This window comes from Rhinoraja longicauda, chromosome 25 (assembly GCF_053455715.1).
Source record: "Rhinoraja longicauda isolate Sanriku21f chromosome 25, sRhiLon1.1, whole genome shotgun sequence".
In the NCBI taxonomy this organism is placed as follows: domain Eukaryota; kingdom Metazoa; phylum Chordata; class Chondrichthyes; order Rajiformes; family Arhynchobatidae; genus Rhinoraja; species Rhinoraja longicauda.
Window position 1 is genome coordinate 20,966,368 of NC_135977.1, and position 19,209 is coordinate 20,985,576.

General features: G+C 45.5%; 1 protein-coding gene across 5 annotated transcripts in view; it reads right to left on the reverse strand.

Moving 5' to 3' along the window:
* cux2b (cut-like homeobox 2b) overlaps positions 1–19,209 on the reverse strand; it is a 280,485-nt gene that overhangs the window by 8,311 nt on the left and 252,965 nt on the right. For 4 of the 5 annotated variants that reach the window (XM_078421595.1, XM_078421594.1, XM_078421597.1 and 1 more), the window contains 8 exons: positions 18,255–18,303; positions 17,922–18,024; positions 12,216–12,884; positions 10,643–10,744; positions 8,838–9,607; positions 6,028–6,187; positions 4,157–4,432; positions 1,364–1,552 (listed from right to left, as the gene is read on the reverse strand). In XM_078421595.1, coding sequence (XP_078277721.1) covers positions 1,364–1,552; positions 4,157–4,432; positions 6,028–6,187; positions 8,838–9,607; positions 10,643–10,744; positions 12,216–12,884; positions 17,922–18,024; positions 18,255–18,303 — 2,318 coding nt within the window. The remainder of the gene's footprint in view (positions 1–1,363; positions 1,553–4,156; positions 4,433–6,027; positions 6,188–8,837; positions 9,608–10,642; positions 10,745–12,215; positions 12,885–17,921; positions 18,025–18,254; positions 18,304–19,209) is intronic. The other variant, XM_078421596.1, reaches the window with a different exon arrangement.

The following is a 19,209-nucleotide window of genomic DNA, read 5'->3' on the forward strand; positions in this document are numbered from 1 at the left end:
CCACGGACACGAGTTCAAATCCTGTTACGGCATCTGAGGAATTATAATTTGGTTAATTAAATAAATCTGGAATTAAAAATTAATTTCTGCAATAGTGACGATGAAATGACCAGATTGTCACAAAATCCCATCTGGTTCATGAACACTCTCTGGGGATAGAAATGAATTGAATTGAATTGAAAGATAAGGGGTGATCTCACAGATGTTTATAAATCACGAGGGGAACTGATAGGGTGAATGAAGAGAGTCTTTTACCCAGGGTTGAGGAATGTAGGTTTTGGATGAGAGGGGAGAGATTTCATAGGAACCAGAGGGGCACCTTTTTCACTCAGAGGGTGGTGGGTGTGAGGAGAGAGCTGTCAGACAAGATAGTTGAGGCAGGTACGATAACAACATTTAAAAGACACTTGCACAGGTACATAGGTTTAGGAGGGATATGGACCAAATGTGGGAAAATAGTACTAGCTTAGATGGGGCATCTTGGACAAGTTGAGCCAAAGGGGCTGTTTCCGTGCTCTATGACTCTATGAAACTTGCCGTATTGTAGTCTGGTCTATGAAATTGCTCCAGATTCACCAATGTGACCCTCTCCCCACTGCCTTCTGAAATGACTCTTAATTCAGAGACAGATTCAGGAACAACTTCGTCCCAACACACATCCGGCTGTTGAACACTGCACAACATTAACCTCAACTATGAACCATCCTTGATTGCACTGAGAATTTCTGCATTTTTATGCACCAGTATTGTCATTATTTATGGAGTTTTCTCTCACACATTATCTCTGTAATGTTTACAGACCTGTTATGCTGCTGCAAGTAAGAATTTCATTGTTCCATCATCTACACATATGATAATCAAACACTCCTGACGTGACTCTTTACAAAACACCAGTGGTACAGTAGTGCAGCAATAGAGTTGCTGTCTCACCACGCCAGAGACGTGGGTTTAATCCTGACCTTAGATGCTGTCTGTGTGGAATTTGCACGTTCTCCCTGTAACCGCCTGGGTTTCCCGCGAGTGCTCCTGTCTCCTCCCATATCCCTAAGCCGAGTAGGTTTGTAAATTAATTGGCCTCTAGTGTTTAGAGAGTGGATGATAAAGTAGGATAACATCGGACTAGTGTGAATGGGTGATCGATGGTCGGTGTGGACGTGGTGGGACAAAGAGCCCTTTACCACATTGTATCTCTAAACTACACTAAACCAACACCACGTAGAAAAATGCACCCGAATTGGCCAGCAAATTTTGATCAAGTTGATGTTAATTCTACGGACACCAGATACTTAAAAAGTGAGAACAAAGTTGATCTGTACTTTGAACTTGCTCACAAAGCTGGTGGATTTTGTTGAGGACACTTTACCTTTTTTCTCCATTTTCTTCATGTCTCTCAACTTCTCCACGTTGAAGGGATCGTTTAGCCAGAACTGCATCCGAACGAACGGCTCCCTCCCCTTCAGGCTCAGCTTGTGCCAGGGCTTAGGCCGAGAAAGCAAATCGGAGACCGAGCCTTGTGTCAGTCCTAAAATGCTCTCTCCAAATAGCCTTTGACCTGGGGGGGTTGTGGGAGGGGGGAATAGCAGCGGTCAGACAGGTTTAGCAAGGTCGAGAAATGCCACTAAGTTACAAAACTTTCTCAAAAAGGATGCATAGCACACCCATTATTTAAAACAACCCATGGTATAGATTAGGAGCATGTTATCCCTTACCCCCTGACATTATCCCTGTTAAAGATAGACACAAAGTGCTGGAGTAACTCAGCGGGTCAGACAGCGTCTCTGGACAAAAGTAAATGGTGACGTTTCGGGTCGAGACCTTTCTTCGGACTGAGAGCCAGGGGAGAGGGAATGGAGAGATATGAAAGGTACAGGGAACAAATGAATGAAAGATATGCAAAAAGACAGATCAAAGTCAGGAACAAATGATCAAGGAAAGGTAGAGCCCACAAAGGTCCATTGTTGGCTGTGGGAAAGGTGATAACGAGTGATACAAACAGTGAAACTCAGTAGGACGCTAAGTTGGATACATTGCTCATAAGGAGAAGTGTTACATCATGGACCTTCTGAAGAGTGCCTTCAGGGATGCTGCCCGACCCGCTGAGTTACTCCAGTATTTTGCGTCTATCCTTGGTAAATCAGCATTTGCAGTTCCTTGTTCCAGCATTACATCATATTGATAGCTAAAAAGATTTTTAAAATACAGTGCGAAGACAGGGCTTTGGCCCACTGATTCTATGACGATCCTCGATCATCTGTTCACACTAGTTCTGTGTACACCTCTTTCACATCCAGTCCCCAAACACAATTTACAGAGCATAGTAGAACAAAGAACTGCAGATGCCGGTTTATGCCAAAGATAGACACAAACTGCTGGAGTAACTCAGCGAGTTAGGCAGCATCTCTGGAGATAGAAAATGGTGACGTTTCGCGTTGGGACCCTTTTCAGAATTTACGGAGTCCAATTAACCTGACATGTTGTCGGAATGTGGGAGAAAACCGGAGCACCTGGAGGAAACCCACAGGGAGAACATGCAAACTCCACATAGATAGCACCCGAGGTCAGGATCGAGCTTGGGCTTCTGGCGCTGTGAGGCAGCAGTTCTACCATCTGCGCCTATGTGCCGCCCAACACATGGTGTTTGCTTCAATGGAAATAATGACTCAAGAGGCACTAGTGGTGGGGATTTTCTATGTTCGGGAAGGAGTCTCGCGGCTTTGTTCCCTCACTCGACAGTGGCACAGAATCCGTTGCAGAAAGCTACACATCAGTGTAAAACCTTTTTTTTAACGTTTTTCAAAACTTTTCTTTTCTTTACAAAGTTGTTGTTTTGCAACCGGGTAAAATGTGCAAAGGGCAAATGTGTGAAGTGCGGACTGCATCTGCCGCATGCAACTCTGCTCACTGCAAGGTGGATCCAGATGTGCAGCAGTTGACCAGAGTGCATGCTGCTCTGAAAAATGCAAAGAAACAACAGTAATCTGTTTCTTATTTCCCCAGAAAAATAAATAAAACCACTTCCTTTAGCAGCTGGAACCAATAAATAACCACCACAGAGTTCTCTGTGCACAACGGAGATGAACTTTGGGAAGGCCATCTGTTTTGGATTTTTTATGGCATGCATCTTTTTGTACATAAAGCCAAAAGGCTGTACTAATTTGGATTTATCCTGTAAATCAATTATTTCTCCTTCTTGATCTGGACTCACTTCGCAGTTTTGATTTAATCATTCTTAAACTTCTTTTCAATACTCTCTCAAGTTGGTACACTTCGTCCCAAAGGTCTGCTGTTTACAGTAAACAGCTTTCTCGATGCGTTTTAACTTTGATGTTAATACAAGTAAACAAACATGGCCGCTGTAAACATTTAGCAAACGGCACAAAACACAAAAATGAAAGGGAGCGAAAAATTCAAAGCATAAATGCCGCATTTGGAACAAAAACAGAACATGAAAGATGAAGCGACAACTTTTGAATTTGTTTTCTTCAGACAAATGATCTGTGATCTAATTTGCTTTAATAATGTACGCACGCACACCAAAGGAACAACGACATCTCTGGAGGAGGCCTTTCAGTCAGCTCCGTCAATGCTTGCTCACTCCCGTACAGGGAACAGGGAGCGCCACCGTGCCGCCCTGTTATACAGTCATACAGTGTGGAAACAGGCCCATTGGCCCAACTTGCCCACACCGACCAGCATGCCCCATCTACACTAATCCCACCTGCCTGGATTTGGCACATATCCCTCTAAACCCATGTACCTGTCTAAATGTTTCTCAAACGTTGCGATTGCACCTGCCTCAACTATGTCCTCCAGCAGCTGGTGCCATACACCCACCACCCTTTGGATTTCCCCTCAGGTTCCTATTAAATCTTTCCCACCTCACCTTAAACTTACTAGAAACATCGAAAATAGGTGCGGGAGGAGGCCATTCAGCCCTTTGAGCCAGCACCGCTGTGTGACCTCTACTTCTTGACTCCCCTACTCTGGGCAAGAGACTCTGTGCACCTACCTGATCTATTCCTCATGATTGTGTACACGATATAGGTGCATAAAATCATAGTACAGAAATTTACAGCATTATGGATAAAAGATTTGCAGTTTTATAGATAGATTTACAGAGAAGCTACACTGAAAGTTGTTGGAAAGTGTACAGTACCTAAGTTGTTGTCTGTTAGCACTTCTTTCACTTTTTTGGTGATGGTATAAGTGTCCAGCTCAGAGGACATGGCCACCATTTCCTGAATGCCTGTGGGAGACTGGCCATTGGAGAGGCTCTTCCCACAGAGGGGCCGAGACGTTGACTGGGGGTCCGGTTGCTGGTTTTCTTTGGTGCTTTCCAGCGCTGTGCTGATGGGTTCTTGTTGACTCATCTCGCGGTCAGCAGGACTGGGTGGAGGTGATGGCGAGTACCTGGCCTGAACCACATTATTTGCTGTTTCAATCAAGCCAGAGAAAAGAATTGAGTTTTGTGAAAGAAATTTTTTTTAAACATGTTTTGTTTCAATTTAATCTAGTTTAAAGAAACAGACCCTTTGGCGCACCAAGTCCACGCTGACCTGTGATCACCCCATGCACTAACACTATCCTACACACCAGGGACAATTTACAATCTTTTTTAACCGAAGCCAATTAACCTACAAACCTGTATGTCTTTGGAATGTGGGAGGAAACCGGAGCAGCTGGAGAAAACCCACGCGGTCACCGGGAGAACGTACAAACTCCGCCCAGGCAGCATCCATAGTCAGGATCAAACCCGGGTCTCTGGCGCTGTGAGGCAGCAACTCTACCGCTGCGCCACACCAACTTTTATTTGAAGTTGAACATATCTTATTTATGAACAAGAACATCTTACTTTGGCACTAAACCTCCCAACACTCCCAGAATTTCAGGGACACCAGCATTTGGGTACTTGGGAGCAATGGGGATGGGGTGGTAGAAATTGGATCTTCCCAGTCAATATCCATTCCATATAACTGCCAACGTCCAAGGCACCCCTGATCTTGGTTTGCAGGTTGGTACAGTATCACCACTGCAAAGGGCAACGCGAGATCAGAGCCGGTCGGCACAGTGGCGTAGCGTTAGAGTTACTGCCTTACAGCACCAGAGACCCAGGTTCAATCCTGACTTTGGTGCCGTCTGTACGGAGTTTGTACATTATCCCTGGACCACGTGGGTTTTCTCCGGGTGCTCCGGTTTCCTCCCACACTCCAAAGACCTGCAGGTTTGTAGGTTCACTGGCTTTAGTAATAAAATTATAAACTGTCCCTTGTGTGTAGGATAGTGCGAGCGTACAGGGTGATCGCTGATCAGAGCGAACTCGGTGGGCCGAAGGACCTGTTTCCATGCTGTGTCTCTAAAGTCTATCTCTAAAGGTGCAAGTACCCAGGAGTTAAATGGATCAGCCAGTCTGGGCTCTGGAGGCTTGACGTAGGAAAGGTTAGGTAATCCAAAGAACTGCAGCTGCTGGAGATTGCTAATAAAAATGGATAATGCTGGAAACACTCGACAGGCTGTGCAACGTTAAACTTTACAGGTCAAAACTGAAGGGTCTTCAATTGGAAATGAAATCCCCCATGGTAAAGAATGAGATAAGAAGTAATGTGCCGACTACAGTAAGGAATTTATTTCCATTACTCTGAGACTTGTCACCTTGGACTAAGATTGTTGATGTCACTATTTTTTTTTTTTTTTAAGAGTTACAGCATGGAAACAGGCCCTTCGGCCCACCAAGTCCACACTGACTATCGATCACCTGTTCACACTAGTTCTGTGTTAACCCAGTTCTCATCCACTCCCTACACACTCGGGGCAATTTACAGAGGTCAATTAACCCCTACAAAGCCGCATGCCCTTGGGATGTGGGAGGAAACCGGAGCACCCAGAGGAAACCCACATGGTCACAGGGGGAACGTGCAAACTCCACCTGAGCTGGTCCTGAAGTCCTGCACCACTGTGTTGTGTACTTGGTTAATGATTTAGTTACTATAATAGTTTCGGAACACAGAGCAGAAAAATAAAGTTCCTTACCTTGAACAGGTTGTGGAGGATATGTGGTGCTCTGGCCTAGCTTATCAACAAGCCACAGCTGCATGCGGATGAAGGGCTCACGGCCTTTCTGAGTCAGCTTACTCCATGGCTTGGGTCTGGACAGCATATCACTGACACTGCCCTGGGAAAGGCCCAGCACCTGACGCAGAGGAAACACAAAGGGAAACAAATTATTTTCCAACCTTCAAACCTGGCCTGTTAATAGCGTTACTGAAATGGGAGCATGTTACACAAGACAGATTATTTTCCAGGAGACTGACGATGCCTTCTCCGTGTGAATTTTATTGCGGCATTTAAATGGATTTTTAGTCTTCCCCATCTTATTACTCCTCTGTTATAGGAAATCCACTTATAGGCATTTAGCTCCTGACAAATGAATGTTCTTCACCGTTTTGCATCAGGTGAGCATGCTTTCCATCGCAGTGAAGATAGATTACTGAAAGGGATGGGTTTAGACAAGTTTATTAGTTGCTGTTTTGAGGAGACCAGTGAGAAATAGCCGCAGAAAAATATGCTTTATGCCTCAGCAGGTTCCAACCCGATATTGGAATGGAATAATCAGTTACCTTCAGCTAAGGTCCCATAATTAGATAGGGAATTCCGGTTTAGAAAAAAAAATAGTGCTGGAAAACATGAACCAGAATAGGAGACATTAGCAGGTAGTGATTCCAGGAGTCTCACACTCCAGCTGATTATTGACTACATATAGACCGCCCAATGTAATGAAGCAAAGGTCCTACATGCACCAGGATTTTTGCCACCATAGTTCTCCATAGTCATTCATACAAGTCACTCATAGTTCACCATAGCCGCACATTGCTCAATTATTGTGAGCAATTTTGGGCACCATATCTGAGGAAGGGTGCGCTGGCTCTGGAGAGGGTCCAGAGGAGGTTTACAAGAATGATCCCAGGAATGAGTCGGTTAACATATGATGGGCGTTTGACGGCTCTGGGCCTGTACTCGCTGGAGTTCAGAAGAATGAGGGGGGACCTCATTGAAGCATCCAGAATAGTGAAAGGCTTGGATAGATTGGATGTGGAGAGGATGTTTCCACTAGTGGGAGGGTCTAGGACTAGAGGTCGTAACCTCATAATTAAAGGACGTTTTTTTAGGAGAGAGAAATATATCAGTCATGATTGAATGGCGGAAATAGACTTGATGGGCCGAATGGCCTAATTCTGGTATATACTATACATTACATATAGTGTTTATAATGCATGGTATTATTATACATTATATACAGTATATATAATGTGGTACATAGGCCTCTGGTGAGACTGCAGGTGGAATAGTGTGTATGCAAAACACAAAGTACTTGAGGAACTCAGTAGGTCAGACAGCATCTGGGGATGGGATGGAATGGCCAGCTGATGATTTGGGTTGGGACCCTTCTTCGGACTCAAATCCCCACCCAGAATATCAACTGTCCGTTCCCTCCCCAGATGCTGCCTGACCTGCTGAATTCCTCTAGCGCTTTGGTTTCTGCTCCAGATTCCAGCGTCTGCTGCCACTCATTGTCTACATAGTATTGGCTGAACTCCCTGCCAAAGGAAGAATACTTACGATAGAGGGAATGTAACATATGTTCACCGGCGTGGTCCCTGAGATGGCGGCTGGTTGAGGAGTTCAACAAATTGGAGCTAGACTCTCAAGGGTAGGACAACGCCAGGACTCCACTGGGCTTAAAGGGGCAGACACAGGCCTGGGTGTCAACGACCACAGTCTCAGAATAATGAGCCATTTCAGCATTGAGATGACAAGAAATGCCTTCAATCTGAATCTTTGGAATTCTTTACATAAGATGGCCGTGGGGGATCAGGAGGATTAGTACATTCCACCGGAGAACGGGAGATATTTGGATATCAACTGAATCGCGGGACATGGAATTAGTGGGAGTAGGTGAAACTCAGTGGGGGGCATAAGATCCATTTATAGAATGGGCGAGCAGGTGGTAGAGGCTGGAGCTCCTTCTTCCGTTATTTATACGGCAACTGTTTGCCACCTGTCCTCACACAAATCTCACTGTGTTCGTCTCGTAATCACTGAACCTGAAGCATGGCACTATGAGTGATCTGAACAAAGCTCTTGTGCAGCTTTGTTAGATGATGATATCATCTGAGATGGATTTATTCACAAAATGCTGGAGTAACTCAGCAGGCCAGGCAGCATCTCAGGAGAGAAGGAATGGGTGACGTTTCGGGTCGAAACGTCACCCATTCCTTCTCTCCTGAGATGCTGCCTGACCTGCTGAGTTACTCCAGCATTTTGTGAATAAATACCTTCGATTTGTACCAGCATCTGCAGTTATTTTCTTACATCATCTGAGATGGACAAACATATGAGGAAAACGATTACAAGAATATGTTTAGTTAACAGATGCAGCATGAAAACAGGCCCTTTGGCCCACCGAGTTCACGCCAACCAACATTGAACACCCGTTCGCACTAATTCTCTGTTATCCCACTCTCTCATCCACTCCCTACACACGAGAGGCAATTGACAGAGAGGCCAATTAGTTTGCAGACCTGCAGGTCTTTGGGATGTGGGAGGAAACTAGAGCACCCAGAGAAAATCCAAGCGGTCACAAGAAGACCATGCAAAGTTCGCTCAGATAGCGCCCAAGGTCAGGATTGAGCCCGAGTTTCTGGCGCTGTGAGGCAGCGGTTCTACCGGTAGACTAAAGTGGAATCATGAATCCCCACACCATTCCTCTTCACTAGATATTTCTCTTTCCAGCTTGGCGAGGCAGGGAAATTCATTGCGAATTGATTTGTGTGGCCTCTTACCTTTTCACCGAAGATTCTCTGGCAGATTCCATTTTTGGCCAGCTTCTCTTTAACTTGTCTGGTCAGCTCCAGAGTGTCCACTTCTCGGTACATGTACATTTCGTACTGCTCTGGAGTCAGCGGAGGTACGGTTGGTTTGAGCGAGCGCGGGACGTAGGTGGGGAACACCGAGAGCTGTCCCGTGCTCTGAGAGTCCAGGCTGCCCTCGCATTTGATGTCGGCGAGCTTGTTGGCAGCTTCGAAGGCGGCCGGCTGTTCCTCTCCGCTCTTGCTGCTCTCGCTGGGCTCTGCCCGCCACTGCCTGACCGCGCCCGTCCCCGACGAGCCACAGGAGGAGGACGACGGCGAGGGCGAGACCGAAGCGTACAACCTGTGAGCCACGCTCCTCTCCGCGGCCCAATGCTGGTCGAAGTACGAGCCAGCGTCACCGATCTCCGACTTCACCTTTCGTATGATGCTCTGCACAAAGGCAGTGGGTGACACCACGTTGAGGGGGGTCTGGGAACTTTTAGTGGCAATGCCTTCCTCCTGCTTGATGGAGGGGGTAAGGGGAACTTTGCTTGTGGCTGGTAAATCTTCCAAATGCGGGGTTGCCGATGCATTGTTGCTGCTGCTGCTGCTGCTCCTGGTCTCCATCTCCAGCAGAACCTGCTGCTCGGCCTGCATCTCTCGCCGAGCCTGCTCCAAGATAGACCGAATCGCATCATCAGAGCCAGCACTGCTGCTGGAACTTGCACTGCATACAGGCAAGGGAGAGCTTTTAGATTCAACTAAAAGGAAAAGAGAAAGTCAGGCTTTTTTAAAGCATTCTTTCGCTCTCAAGCACCAATAACTATTTATTTTTTCCAAATACGGGTGGAAGTTGTGACTCAAAGCAGTGCATACAAAATATTTAAAAATAACACTTTCCAAGATGCAAAGGAGAACTGGAAATGAAGTATTTATTGAAGGTCTCCAAAAATGCACCTTGTGAAAATAACTAAGCTGACTTTGCTTTCGTAAGTTCATAAATCCTTGGAGAAGAATTTGGTCATTCAGCCCATTGAATCCGCTCCACCATTCAATCATGGCAAATCTATTATTCCCCCTCAACCCCATAACCCCTGGCACAATTATTAATCAAGTATCTGTCAATCTCAGCCTTAAAAATATCCAATGACGGCCTCCACAGCCGTCTGTAGCAATGAATTATACAGATTCACTGACTAAAGAAATCCTTCATCACCTTTCTAAAGGTACGTCCTTTTATTCTGAGGTTATGTCCTGTAGACTCTCCCACTAGTGGAAACGTCCTCTCCACATCAAATGGCTGCCTTGATGCAACTTATTCCCAGGAACAGACACAAAATGTTGAAGCAACTCAGCGGATCAGGCAGCATCTCTGGAGGACCTGGATAGGTGATGTTTCAGGTTGGGACCCTTCCCCAGACTGAAGAAAGGTCCCAACCTGAAACCTCACCAATCCATGTTCTCCAGAGATGTTGCTTGCTTGACCTGCTGAGTTTCTTCAGCATTTTGTGTCTTTGCTTGTAAACTAGCATCTGCAGCACCTTGCATTTCTTTATCCCCATTACCCAAGCCTCAGTGATATCCCCTCCTGCACACATTTTGACATTGAATTAGACTTCTCAACGCAGCTACTCAAAACGTTTGACATTAATGATTAAACAGCCTGTCAACTGATGAACCTCTCCACAAAGATCTAATTTGCCTTCATGAGGTTTTGTATTAAGGACCCGCAGAGCTGCGATCTCATCGACAATCTCAACTCAAGCACATCTGGAGTGTTTTTCCCAATTACTCACCAGTTTTCTGAGTCTGAAGCTCTTTCTTTGCCTGCTCTAGGATATTTTTAATGGCATCATCTGATCCGGTTTCTGGAGTCCGAATCCTCGGAGTTATACTCCCTGCAAAAACAAAAGATGCATGAAAACTCTTCCTTGCACTTTACCCATGTATATTAGAAGACAAAAAAAAATAACACGCGGCTTAATTTAATTGCTACCTTCGCTGGATTGGAAGAGGGTCCCCCAAGAGTTTAGTTTTATAACTCAACAATATCTTTGGAAAGATTTCCACTTCTGAATGATCTAGCAAAGGGTAATTTAAAAATATTTCATGTTTTCTTTTCCCCACCATTATGACATGTAATGCCTGGTGCTGCTGTGATTTCAGCTGAGCTGGTAAAACATATAATCTGGAGTCACAGCTTGTATTGGAAACTACACCCATCTGAATAGTCCTTTGTGAAGGATTACAAGTAGTTGCAGAAACAGTAAGACATACAATGTTCTCTATGTGTACAAGAGGGTCACTTCTCATTCATGCGGGTGTTACTTTAATTTTAAAATAATACCAACCAAATGTCCCATTAGTATGAAGATAGGCACAAAGTACTGGAGTAACTCAGTGGGTCAGGCAGCATCTCTGGAGAAAAAGGATTGGTGATGTTTTGGGTCGGAACCCTTCTTCAGACTGAAGGATTCCGACACAAAACGTCACCCATCCTTTTTCTCCAGAGATGCTGCCTGACCCACTGAGTTACTCCACCACTTTGTGTCTATCTTCAGTATAAAGCAGCATCTGCAGTTCATTCCTACACTTTCCATCACCATGTTTGTCCACTGCTTCTTCTCCCCGCCCCCGTCGAGCAGAAGGTAGGGAAGCTTGAAAGAGCACATCACCAGACTCAGGTATTCTTCCCCTCTGTTATCAGGCTTCTTCCCCTCTTGTTATCAGGCTTCTGAATGGTCACCATCTCTCCCTCTAGTTCTATGTTTCACTCCCCACCTTCTTTATCTGTTTCCCCCATGCACACCCTTTTGTCTTCTCCACTTGTCACCTCCTCCAGCCTTGGTTACCATCCCCACCCATCTCATCTGACCATCAACACCTCCTCGCCTTTACCAGCTATCTCTCCTAAACCATCAGGAATGTTGTCCGCCCATTCCCTCCACAAGGACTAGGGGCAGCACAGTGGTGCAGCGGTAGAGTTGCAACACAAGAGGCCCAGGTTCAATATTGACTGCGGGTCTTTTCTGTACGGCGTTTGTACGTTCTCCCTGCGAGTGCATGGGTTTTCTCCGGGTGCTCCAGTTTCCTCCCACAGTACAAAGACGAACAGGCTTGTAGGTTAATTGGCTTCGGTAAAATTGCAAATTGTCCCTAGTGTGTAGGATAGTGCTAGTGTATTGGGTGATCACTGGTCAGTGCGGACTCGGTGGGCCGAAGGGCCTGTTTCCACGCTGTATTTTTAAAATCTAAAGTAAAGATGCTGCCTGACCTGTTGAGTTCCTCCAGCACTTTATTTTCAACTCTCATATCTTATTACTCCAAGTTTCATTCAGACAGTAAACTGGCATTAGCCCACGTACATACCTCTCTGGCGCACTTGAATAGTTCGAAGGGCAAGGATATTTTGCTCGTCAGATAAAAACTGCTTCATCTTAATAAAAGGTTCCTTCCCTTTAACAGTAAGCTTATGCCAGGGCTTAGGTCTGGCAAGAATCTCACTGACAGATCCTTGCGATAACCCCAGGACATAGTGTCCAAACACTCGCTGTCCAATGTTGTGCTTTAGGAGTTGGTCTTTAACCTGAAAAGCAATGTCAGCTGTCTCTACATGTTCCTCATCGCCAGCACTTGAACCGCTGCCCTCTGACTGGTCACTTGGTGGGGCAGCTTCGCTGTTACTGGAACTGCTCCCTACGATTAGCGCTCCCTTGGCAGAGTAGAGTGCAGTTGGGTAAACTACTGTATTGACAGCTTCTTTCGAGTACAAGGGAGACAGCAGTGGCCTGTGGTGCGAAGGCTCTGGAGAAGGCTTCTCGCTTGCTTTGATCAAGGGGTTTGGAGAGAGGGGGACTGCTCCTGATGGTTCAGGTCCTTGGGTTGACGCATGTGTTGGGATGGCCTTTGGAGAGGCTTGCTCGTCTCTTGACCAATGTGGACCTGGCTGAGGGGCTGGTGAAGCATGATCAACACTCGAGGCATCCTTCTCATTGTTCACAGCCGCTTTGCTGGCACCATCTTCAGGTTGCACCTCATCTGCAGAATACAAGGAGAGGTTTAAATCACCTACCTCAATCACTGGCACAATTTCACTCACACACGTGCATCCAATTGGGTGGCACAGCGGGAGAGTTGCTGCCTCACAGCGCCAGAGACCCGGGTTCGATCCCGACTACGGGTGCTGTCTGTATGGAGTTTGTACGTTCTCCCTGTGACCACGTGGATTTGAGTATAGGAGCAGGGAGGTTCTGCTGCAGTTGTACAGGGCCTTGGTGAGACCGCACCTGGAGTATTGTGTACAGTTTTGGTCTCCTAATCTGAGGAAAGACATTCTAGCCTTAGAGGGAGTACAGAGAAGGTTCATCAGATTGATCCCTGGAATGGCAGGACTTTCATATGAAGAAAGACTGGATAGACTAGGCTTATACTCGCTGGAATTTAGAAGACTGAGGGGGGATCTTATTGAAACATATAAAATTCTTAAGGGGTTGGAGAGGCTAGATGCGGGAAGATTGTTCCCGATGTTGGGGAAGTCCAGAACCAGGGGTCACAGCTTAAGGATAAGGGGGAAGTCTTTTAGGACCGAGATGAGAAAACATTTCTTCACACAGAGAGTGGTGAATCTGTGGAATTCTCTGCCACAGAAGGTAGTTGAGGCCAGTTCATTGGCTATATTTAAGAGGGAGTTACATGTGGCCCTTGTGGCTAAAGGGATCAGGGGGTATGCAGAGAAGGCAGGTACGGGTATTGAGCTGGTTGATCAGCCATGATCATATTGAATGGCGGTGCAGGCTCGAAGGGCCGAATGGCCTACTCCTGCACCTATTTTCTATGTTTCTATGATTTCTCCAGGTGCTCTGGATTCCTCCCACACTCCAAAGACATACAGGTTTGTAGATTAATTGGCTTCGGTAAAATTGTAAAGTGTCCCAAGGGTGTAGGACAGTGCTGGTGTATGGGAACTGTTGGTCGGCGTGGACTCGGTGAGGCGAAGGACCAGTTTCCACGCTGTATCTCTAAACAAAAATTAAACTGAACAATTAAATGACAGGGATATAGGAATATTCAGAACTTCATGTGTCGACACTCAGGTGAAGAAACTTGTCGCTGCACCATAGAGAGCATCCTAACGCATGGCATCCCTGTGTGGTACCTCAGCTGCACGGAGGCAGAAAGGAAAGCTCTACAGCGGGTAGTCCATAGAGCTCAGAGGGCCATCGGAACACAGCTACCAGACTTGGAGGGCATCTACAACACACGATGCCTCAGAAAAGCCACCAGCATCCACAAAGACTCTTCACACCCCTGCAACAGTCTGTTCGAACTCCTTCCATCGGGCAGACGATACAAGGCCTTCTACGCCCGCACCTCCAGACTCAGGAACAGCTTCATCCCCAGGGCCATAGCTGCTATGAACCGGATGGCCACAACGCATAGATCAACTTGCACTTTACCCTGTCTAAAAACTGTTACAATTGTTTCGTTTCGTTGGGTTGCTGTTAATTACTTAAATTATTGCATTCCCAATCTCGTTGTACCCCTGGGTACAATGACAATAAAGATATATTGTATTGTATTGTATTGTATTGTCCATCAGCAGGTTAGACACTTGGGCACATGTCATGCATAATGCTGTGTCGTTTAAGTCCAGGCAACAAAGATCTGTGCTTAACTAAATTTCTGAAACATGCTGCTGATGCACACCTGTACACTTGTTCAATCCTACACACTAGGGACAAATTACAGAACCAGCGCGTCTTTGGGATGTGGGAGGAAACCGCACACGGTCACAGGGAGAACATACAAACTCCACACAGACAGCACCCGTGGTCAGGATCGAACCTGGGTCTCTGGTGCTGTCAGGCAGCAACTCTAGCGCTGTGCCACTGTTCCACCCTTTGGTGACGTTGGTGGGACACAATTTGATGGTGATGGAAGTGACGTTAGTTATAATGGAGAACATTCCCTGCTTCTCGTCACCACTAGACAGCGTTGAGTCAGTGGATATCAGACAGGGAGATACTTCGATTCCACCGTGATGCCGCCAAACCCATGTATTTCATTGGATTTGCCCTTTTCCTCAAGACTGCAGCAGAATTTCCAGGGATTGAAGACTGTGAAGACTGGCTTGTGTTAAAAAAAAAAGTCAAACATTTCTGCAACCAATCTGTGGGTTGCCCCGCAGATCCAGGGGATTGTTTAAGCAACATTAGACGCTCATCATATTGGCTCCCCCTGCAATGTGCTCACAGATGAAAATGCTGCCAAGTGTTGGCCACGCACAGATATCACCGGAAACAGCAGGCCACTTGGCCTTTAGGTGCCCGCCCTGCAATTAATAGCACAGAAGAATGTCTATTTGTCTGAAATTGGATCCACAGATAATCAAAATAACTGCAACTTGAACTGAAATGAACACTGATCAACATGTTAATCAATGCAAATTTATGTTGGCATTTCCAGTTACAGAACAAATAGTCTCTTTAAAAAACTTTGCTTCCAAAAATGTTTTCAATTATTCTGATACGAATGTGAACGCAGCTATTTTGTTTTCAATCACGGTTCAATAACGACCTCAGCAGTTATTCATTTCCTTCACAAACCCAAGCACAGTTCCAGTCTTTCAGAAGTTTGCCAGGAATGTAGCGGAAGCAGAGCTTCATCGAACCTCAAAATCTTCATATCATATTTAGATGCAACTCTAGACGGCCAATTTTATGAATCTAAATGGTCTTCTGCCGCCTGCAATCTAAAGTATCCCTTGGATGTATAGTGGGGGGGGGGAGAAAGACAAAAGACTAACTTGTGTAAAAGTAACATGGTTCTGGATTTAAATGATTCAGCAACTTCCCAGAGGAATGCCTTTACATCAAAAATTCCCTCACATCATTGAAGCATTAATTGTATTCCAGACCTGCATCCATCTACAACCCTGGACACACTCTTTGCCATGCTACTTGATATACAAGTCAGCTTTGAAAAATAATCAGCCCAGACAGAGGTTATTGCTGGTGGACACTTGAAACCTCACCATCTTAATTTGTTTATTTTCTTCAAGGTAAAACTACCAGAATATAAATGTCTCTCTCAAAAAATAGGCAACTGGTTAATGTGTTTAAATGGCAGTGTGTTCGGTGGTGGATGCACAGAACAGCTGTTCATGTACATTAATCATGCTGCTAGAAATAATAAATTCCATGTTATATTAATTAGGTTTTGATTTATTTTACATTTGCAGATTATTTTGATTTAAAAAGGCTTTTCTCTGGAACTGATATACTGCGAATGCCCACTGTGTAGATGAAGTGTAGAGATTGTTAAATAATGCACCGGCTGGAAATATTGTTACAAACAAATATAAAAAATGAACAATTGTCACTCTAAAGGCCGAGGCAATAATTGCATGCTTTACCAACAAATGGTGAAGAACATAAATGAACACGAGCAGGCCATTTGGCCCATCAAGCCACAGCCCTACCACTCATTCAAATCATGGCTGATCCAATCCTGGCCTCACACCAGCCTCCACCTCCATCCCCATACCTCTTGACACCCTTTTATTCACAACATGCTGGAGTAACTCAGCAGGTCAGGCAGCATCTCGGAAGAGAAGGAATGGGTGACGTTTCGGGTCGAGACCCTTCTTCTTGACACCCTTGTGCTTTAGATGGCTGTCAAACTCTGTCTTGAATAATTCAGTAGCTCTGCTCCACGGCTTTTTAAGGTAAGTGAATTTCAGAGGTTAATTGACCTCTGTAAATTGCCCTGGATGTCATGGTGGATGCGAATGGGGATTGACATAGATCCAGTGTCACCAGGTGATCGGTGGTCAGTGTGGACTCATAAGACCACATGTTCACAGGACATAGGAGAAGAATTAGGCCTTTTGACTCGTCGAGTCTGCTCCGCCATTCGATCATGGCTGATCTATCTTTCCCTCTCAATCCCATTCTCCTGCCTTCTCCTCAAACCTTTGATTTGCTTACTAATCAAGAGCCGATCAATCTGCATCTTAAAAATACCCAAATGACTTGGCTGCCACTGCCGTCTGTGCCAATGAATTCCACAGATTCACCACCTTCTCGCTAAATAAATGCCTACTCATCTCCATTCTAAAGGTATGACCACCTTTTATTCTGAGGTGGTGCCCTCTGAACTCGATGGGCCAGAGGGCCTGTTTCCACGCCCTCTCTCTAAACTCTGATAACCCTCGGAGAGAAGAAATTCTTCCTCATTTCCATTGTTGACCCCTTATTCTGACCCTCTGGCCCTGGTTTAGGATTGCCTCACTAGGGGAAACAGCATCTTGGTATTTACCTTATCAATCCCTCCCATAAGACTGATGTTTCAGTAAGATTCTGGAGATTATCTTTACTCCAATAAACCCTGCTTAACTTTCCTTCATAACTCAGTCCCCTCACCCCAGGAACTAAACTTTCTCTGCACTGCAAGCACGTCAAGTATGAAACCAAGACTCTGCGTTGTCCTCCATTTGAGTTCTCACATCACCCTGTGTATTTCCATCAAAAGCTCCCTTTATCCAGGTACTGGTTAATAAACAAAAGGACACAAAGTGCAGAAGTAGCTCAGCAAGTCAGGCAGCATCCCTGGAGGACATATAGGTGACGGAAGAGTCTCGGGAAATGTTCTCCAGAGATGCTGAGTTACTCCAGCACTTTGTGCCCTTTTGTGTGGATGCGGGGTGGAATCTGGAGAACACCTTCGGGAGAGTGGGGAGAATACGATGGTATTAGAGTAGGATTATCTTAATTTGGTATTTTATGGTCTGCGGGGACTGAGTGAGTTGAGGGGGGTATTTCTGTGCTGTTTAAGTCCATGGCTAATAAATAGCTCATCATGTCACTGTATCCAGAGAGACTCCTGGTTATTTGTTTGCAGGTGGGAAGGGCTCCTTGTTAATTATCTCTGGGATAAGACATAAAATATTCCCATCTTGCATTTGTCCAACTTGTTCAGGAGAAGAGCACGATTCTTCGTCTGTTTGGACTTCTGTACATGCGTATCCAATTTGATACGGAACAGATTAGACTGAGAACAGAGGTGCAATCTTACCCGTTTCTGCATATGCGTTTGGTTTCTCTCGTAAACATCTCTTCTCAGGAGGAAGGGTCATCTCTTTTCCTGGCAGAAAGTCCTTGTTATCTTTTTTCCTATCCTGGGCAGCAGGAAATAATTATCCTTCAATCTGGTCATCACTTTGCACATCAAATGAGCTTAGATGATTTCAATGGAATGCCAATGAAAAGTTCCTTTGGGACATGCATTCTGGCACTTCTTACTGAGTGGCTAATTATAGTGAAACGATGACATATGATTCAATATTAATATTGCAGCTACATTTAATTAAACAAAAGGACGTAAGCCACAAGAAAAGAGAATAGTTACCTGGGACGCCCGACTATTGGTGGCTGCTGAGTTTGTAGAGTTGGAAAGGCTGTAAAGAGAATATACAATGCAAGTTCGTGATCTCTGCAGTGCCGAGTCCACATCTTTCACAATTAATTTGACGGTCGTTTCTTAGCTTTTCAAAGTAGCATCACAAAGATCAAAACTACAACGCTGGATGCCCAGCATTAATTTTCACCATTATAATTATCTGTAAGACATTGCAAGCAGGTTCCGCAGTGTTGCGACGGCCAGCAATTACGCTGACATTGTGGAAGCTTAGGCACAAGAAGACAGTGAGAGAGGGGAGGAGATGGAAGTGGGCAGCCGGGGAACGATGAGGTTGGAGGCTGAGGTGGGGACATCGCCGAAGGAGATGGAGGCGGGCATTGTGGAGCACAAAAAGACAGTGAGAGAGAGAGAGGGAGGGAGATAGAAGCAGGCAGTGCCAGGCTGGGGAACAACAAGGTTGGAAGCTGTGGAGGAGAGATCACCGAAGGAGATGGAAGCAGATAGAGTGGGGTAAAAGAAGACAGCACCAGCCATTTGGAAATAAGGACCAATATCCTTTAAGATTGGGCACTATCTGTAGATAGGATTTCATCGCTGATTATTAACCACCCACTGATGGAATATGTGCCCCACGTCCAAATATTGAAACTTGCGTTAAATCATTGTTTTGGTTCACAAAGGTAGGCAGGTGGCATTTGTAATATTGCATTCAGCTAACACAAACACTCAAGGCAGGGGAGTATTAGGAGGAAGGAACTGCAGATGCTGGTTTACACCGAAGATATACACAAAATGCTAGAGTAACTCAGCGGGACAGGCAACATCTCTGGAGAGAAGGAATGGGTGATGTTTTGGGTCAAGACTGAAGAGTCTGAAGAAGGGTCGCGACCCCAAACATCACCATTCCTTCTATCTTTACTCCGGCTGGGTGGTGAATCTCTGG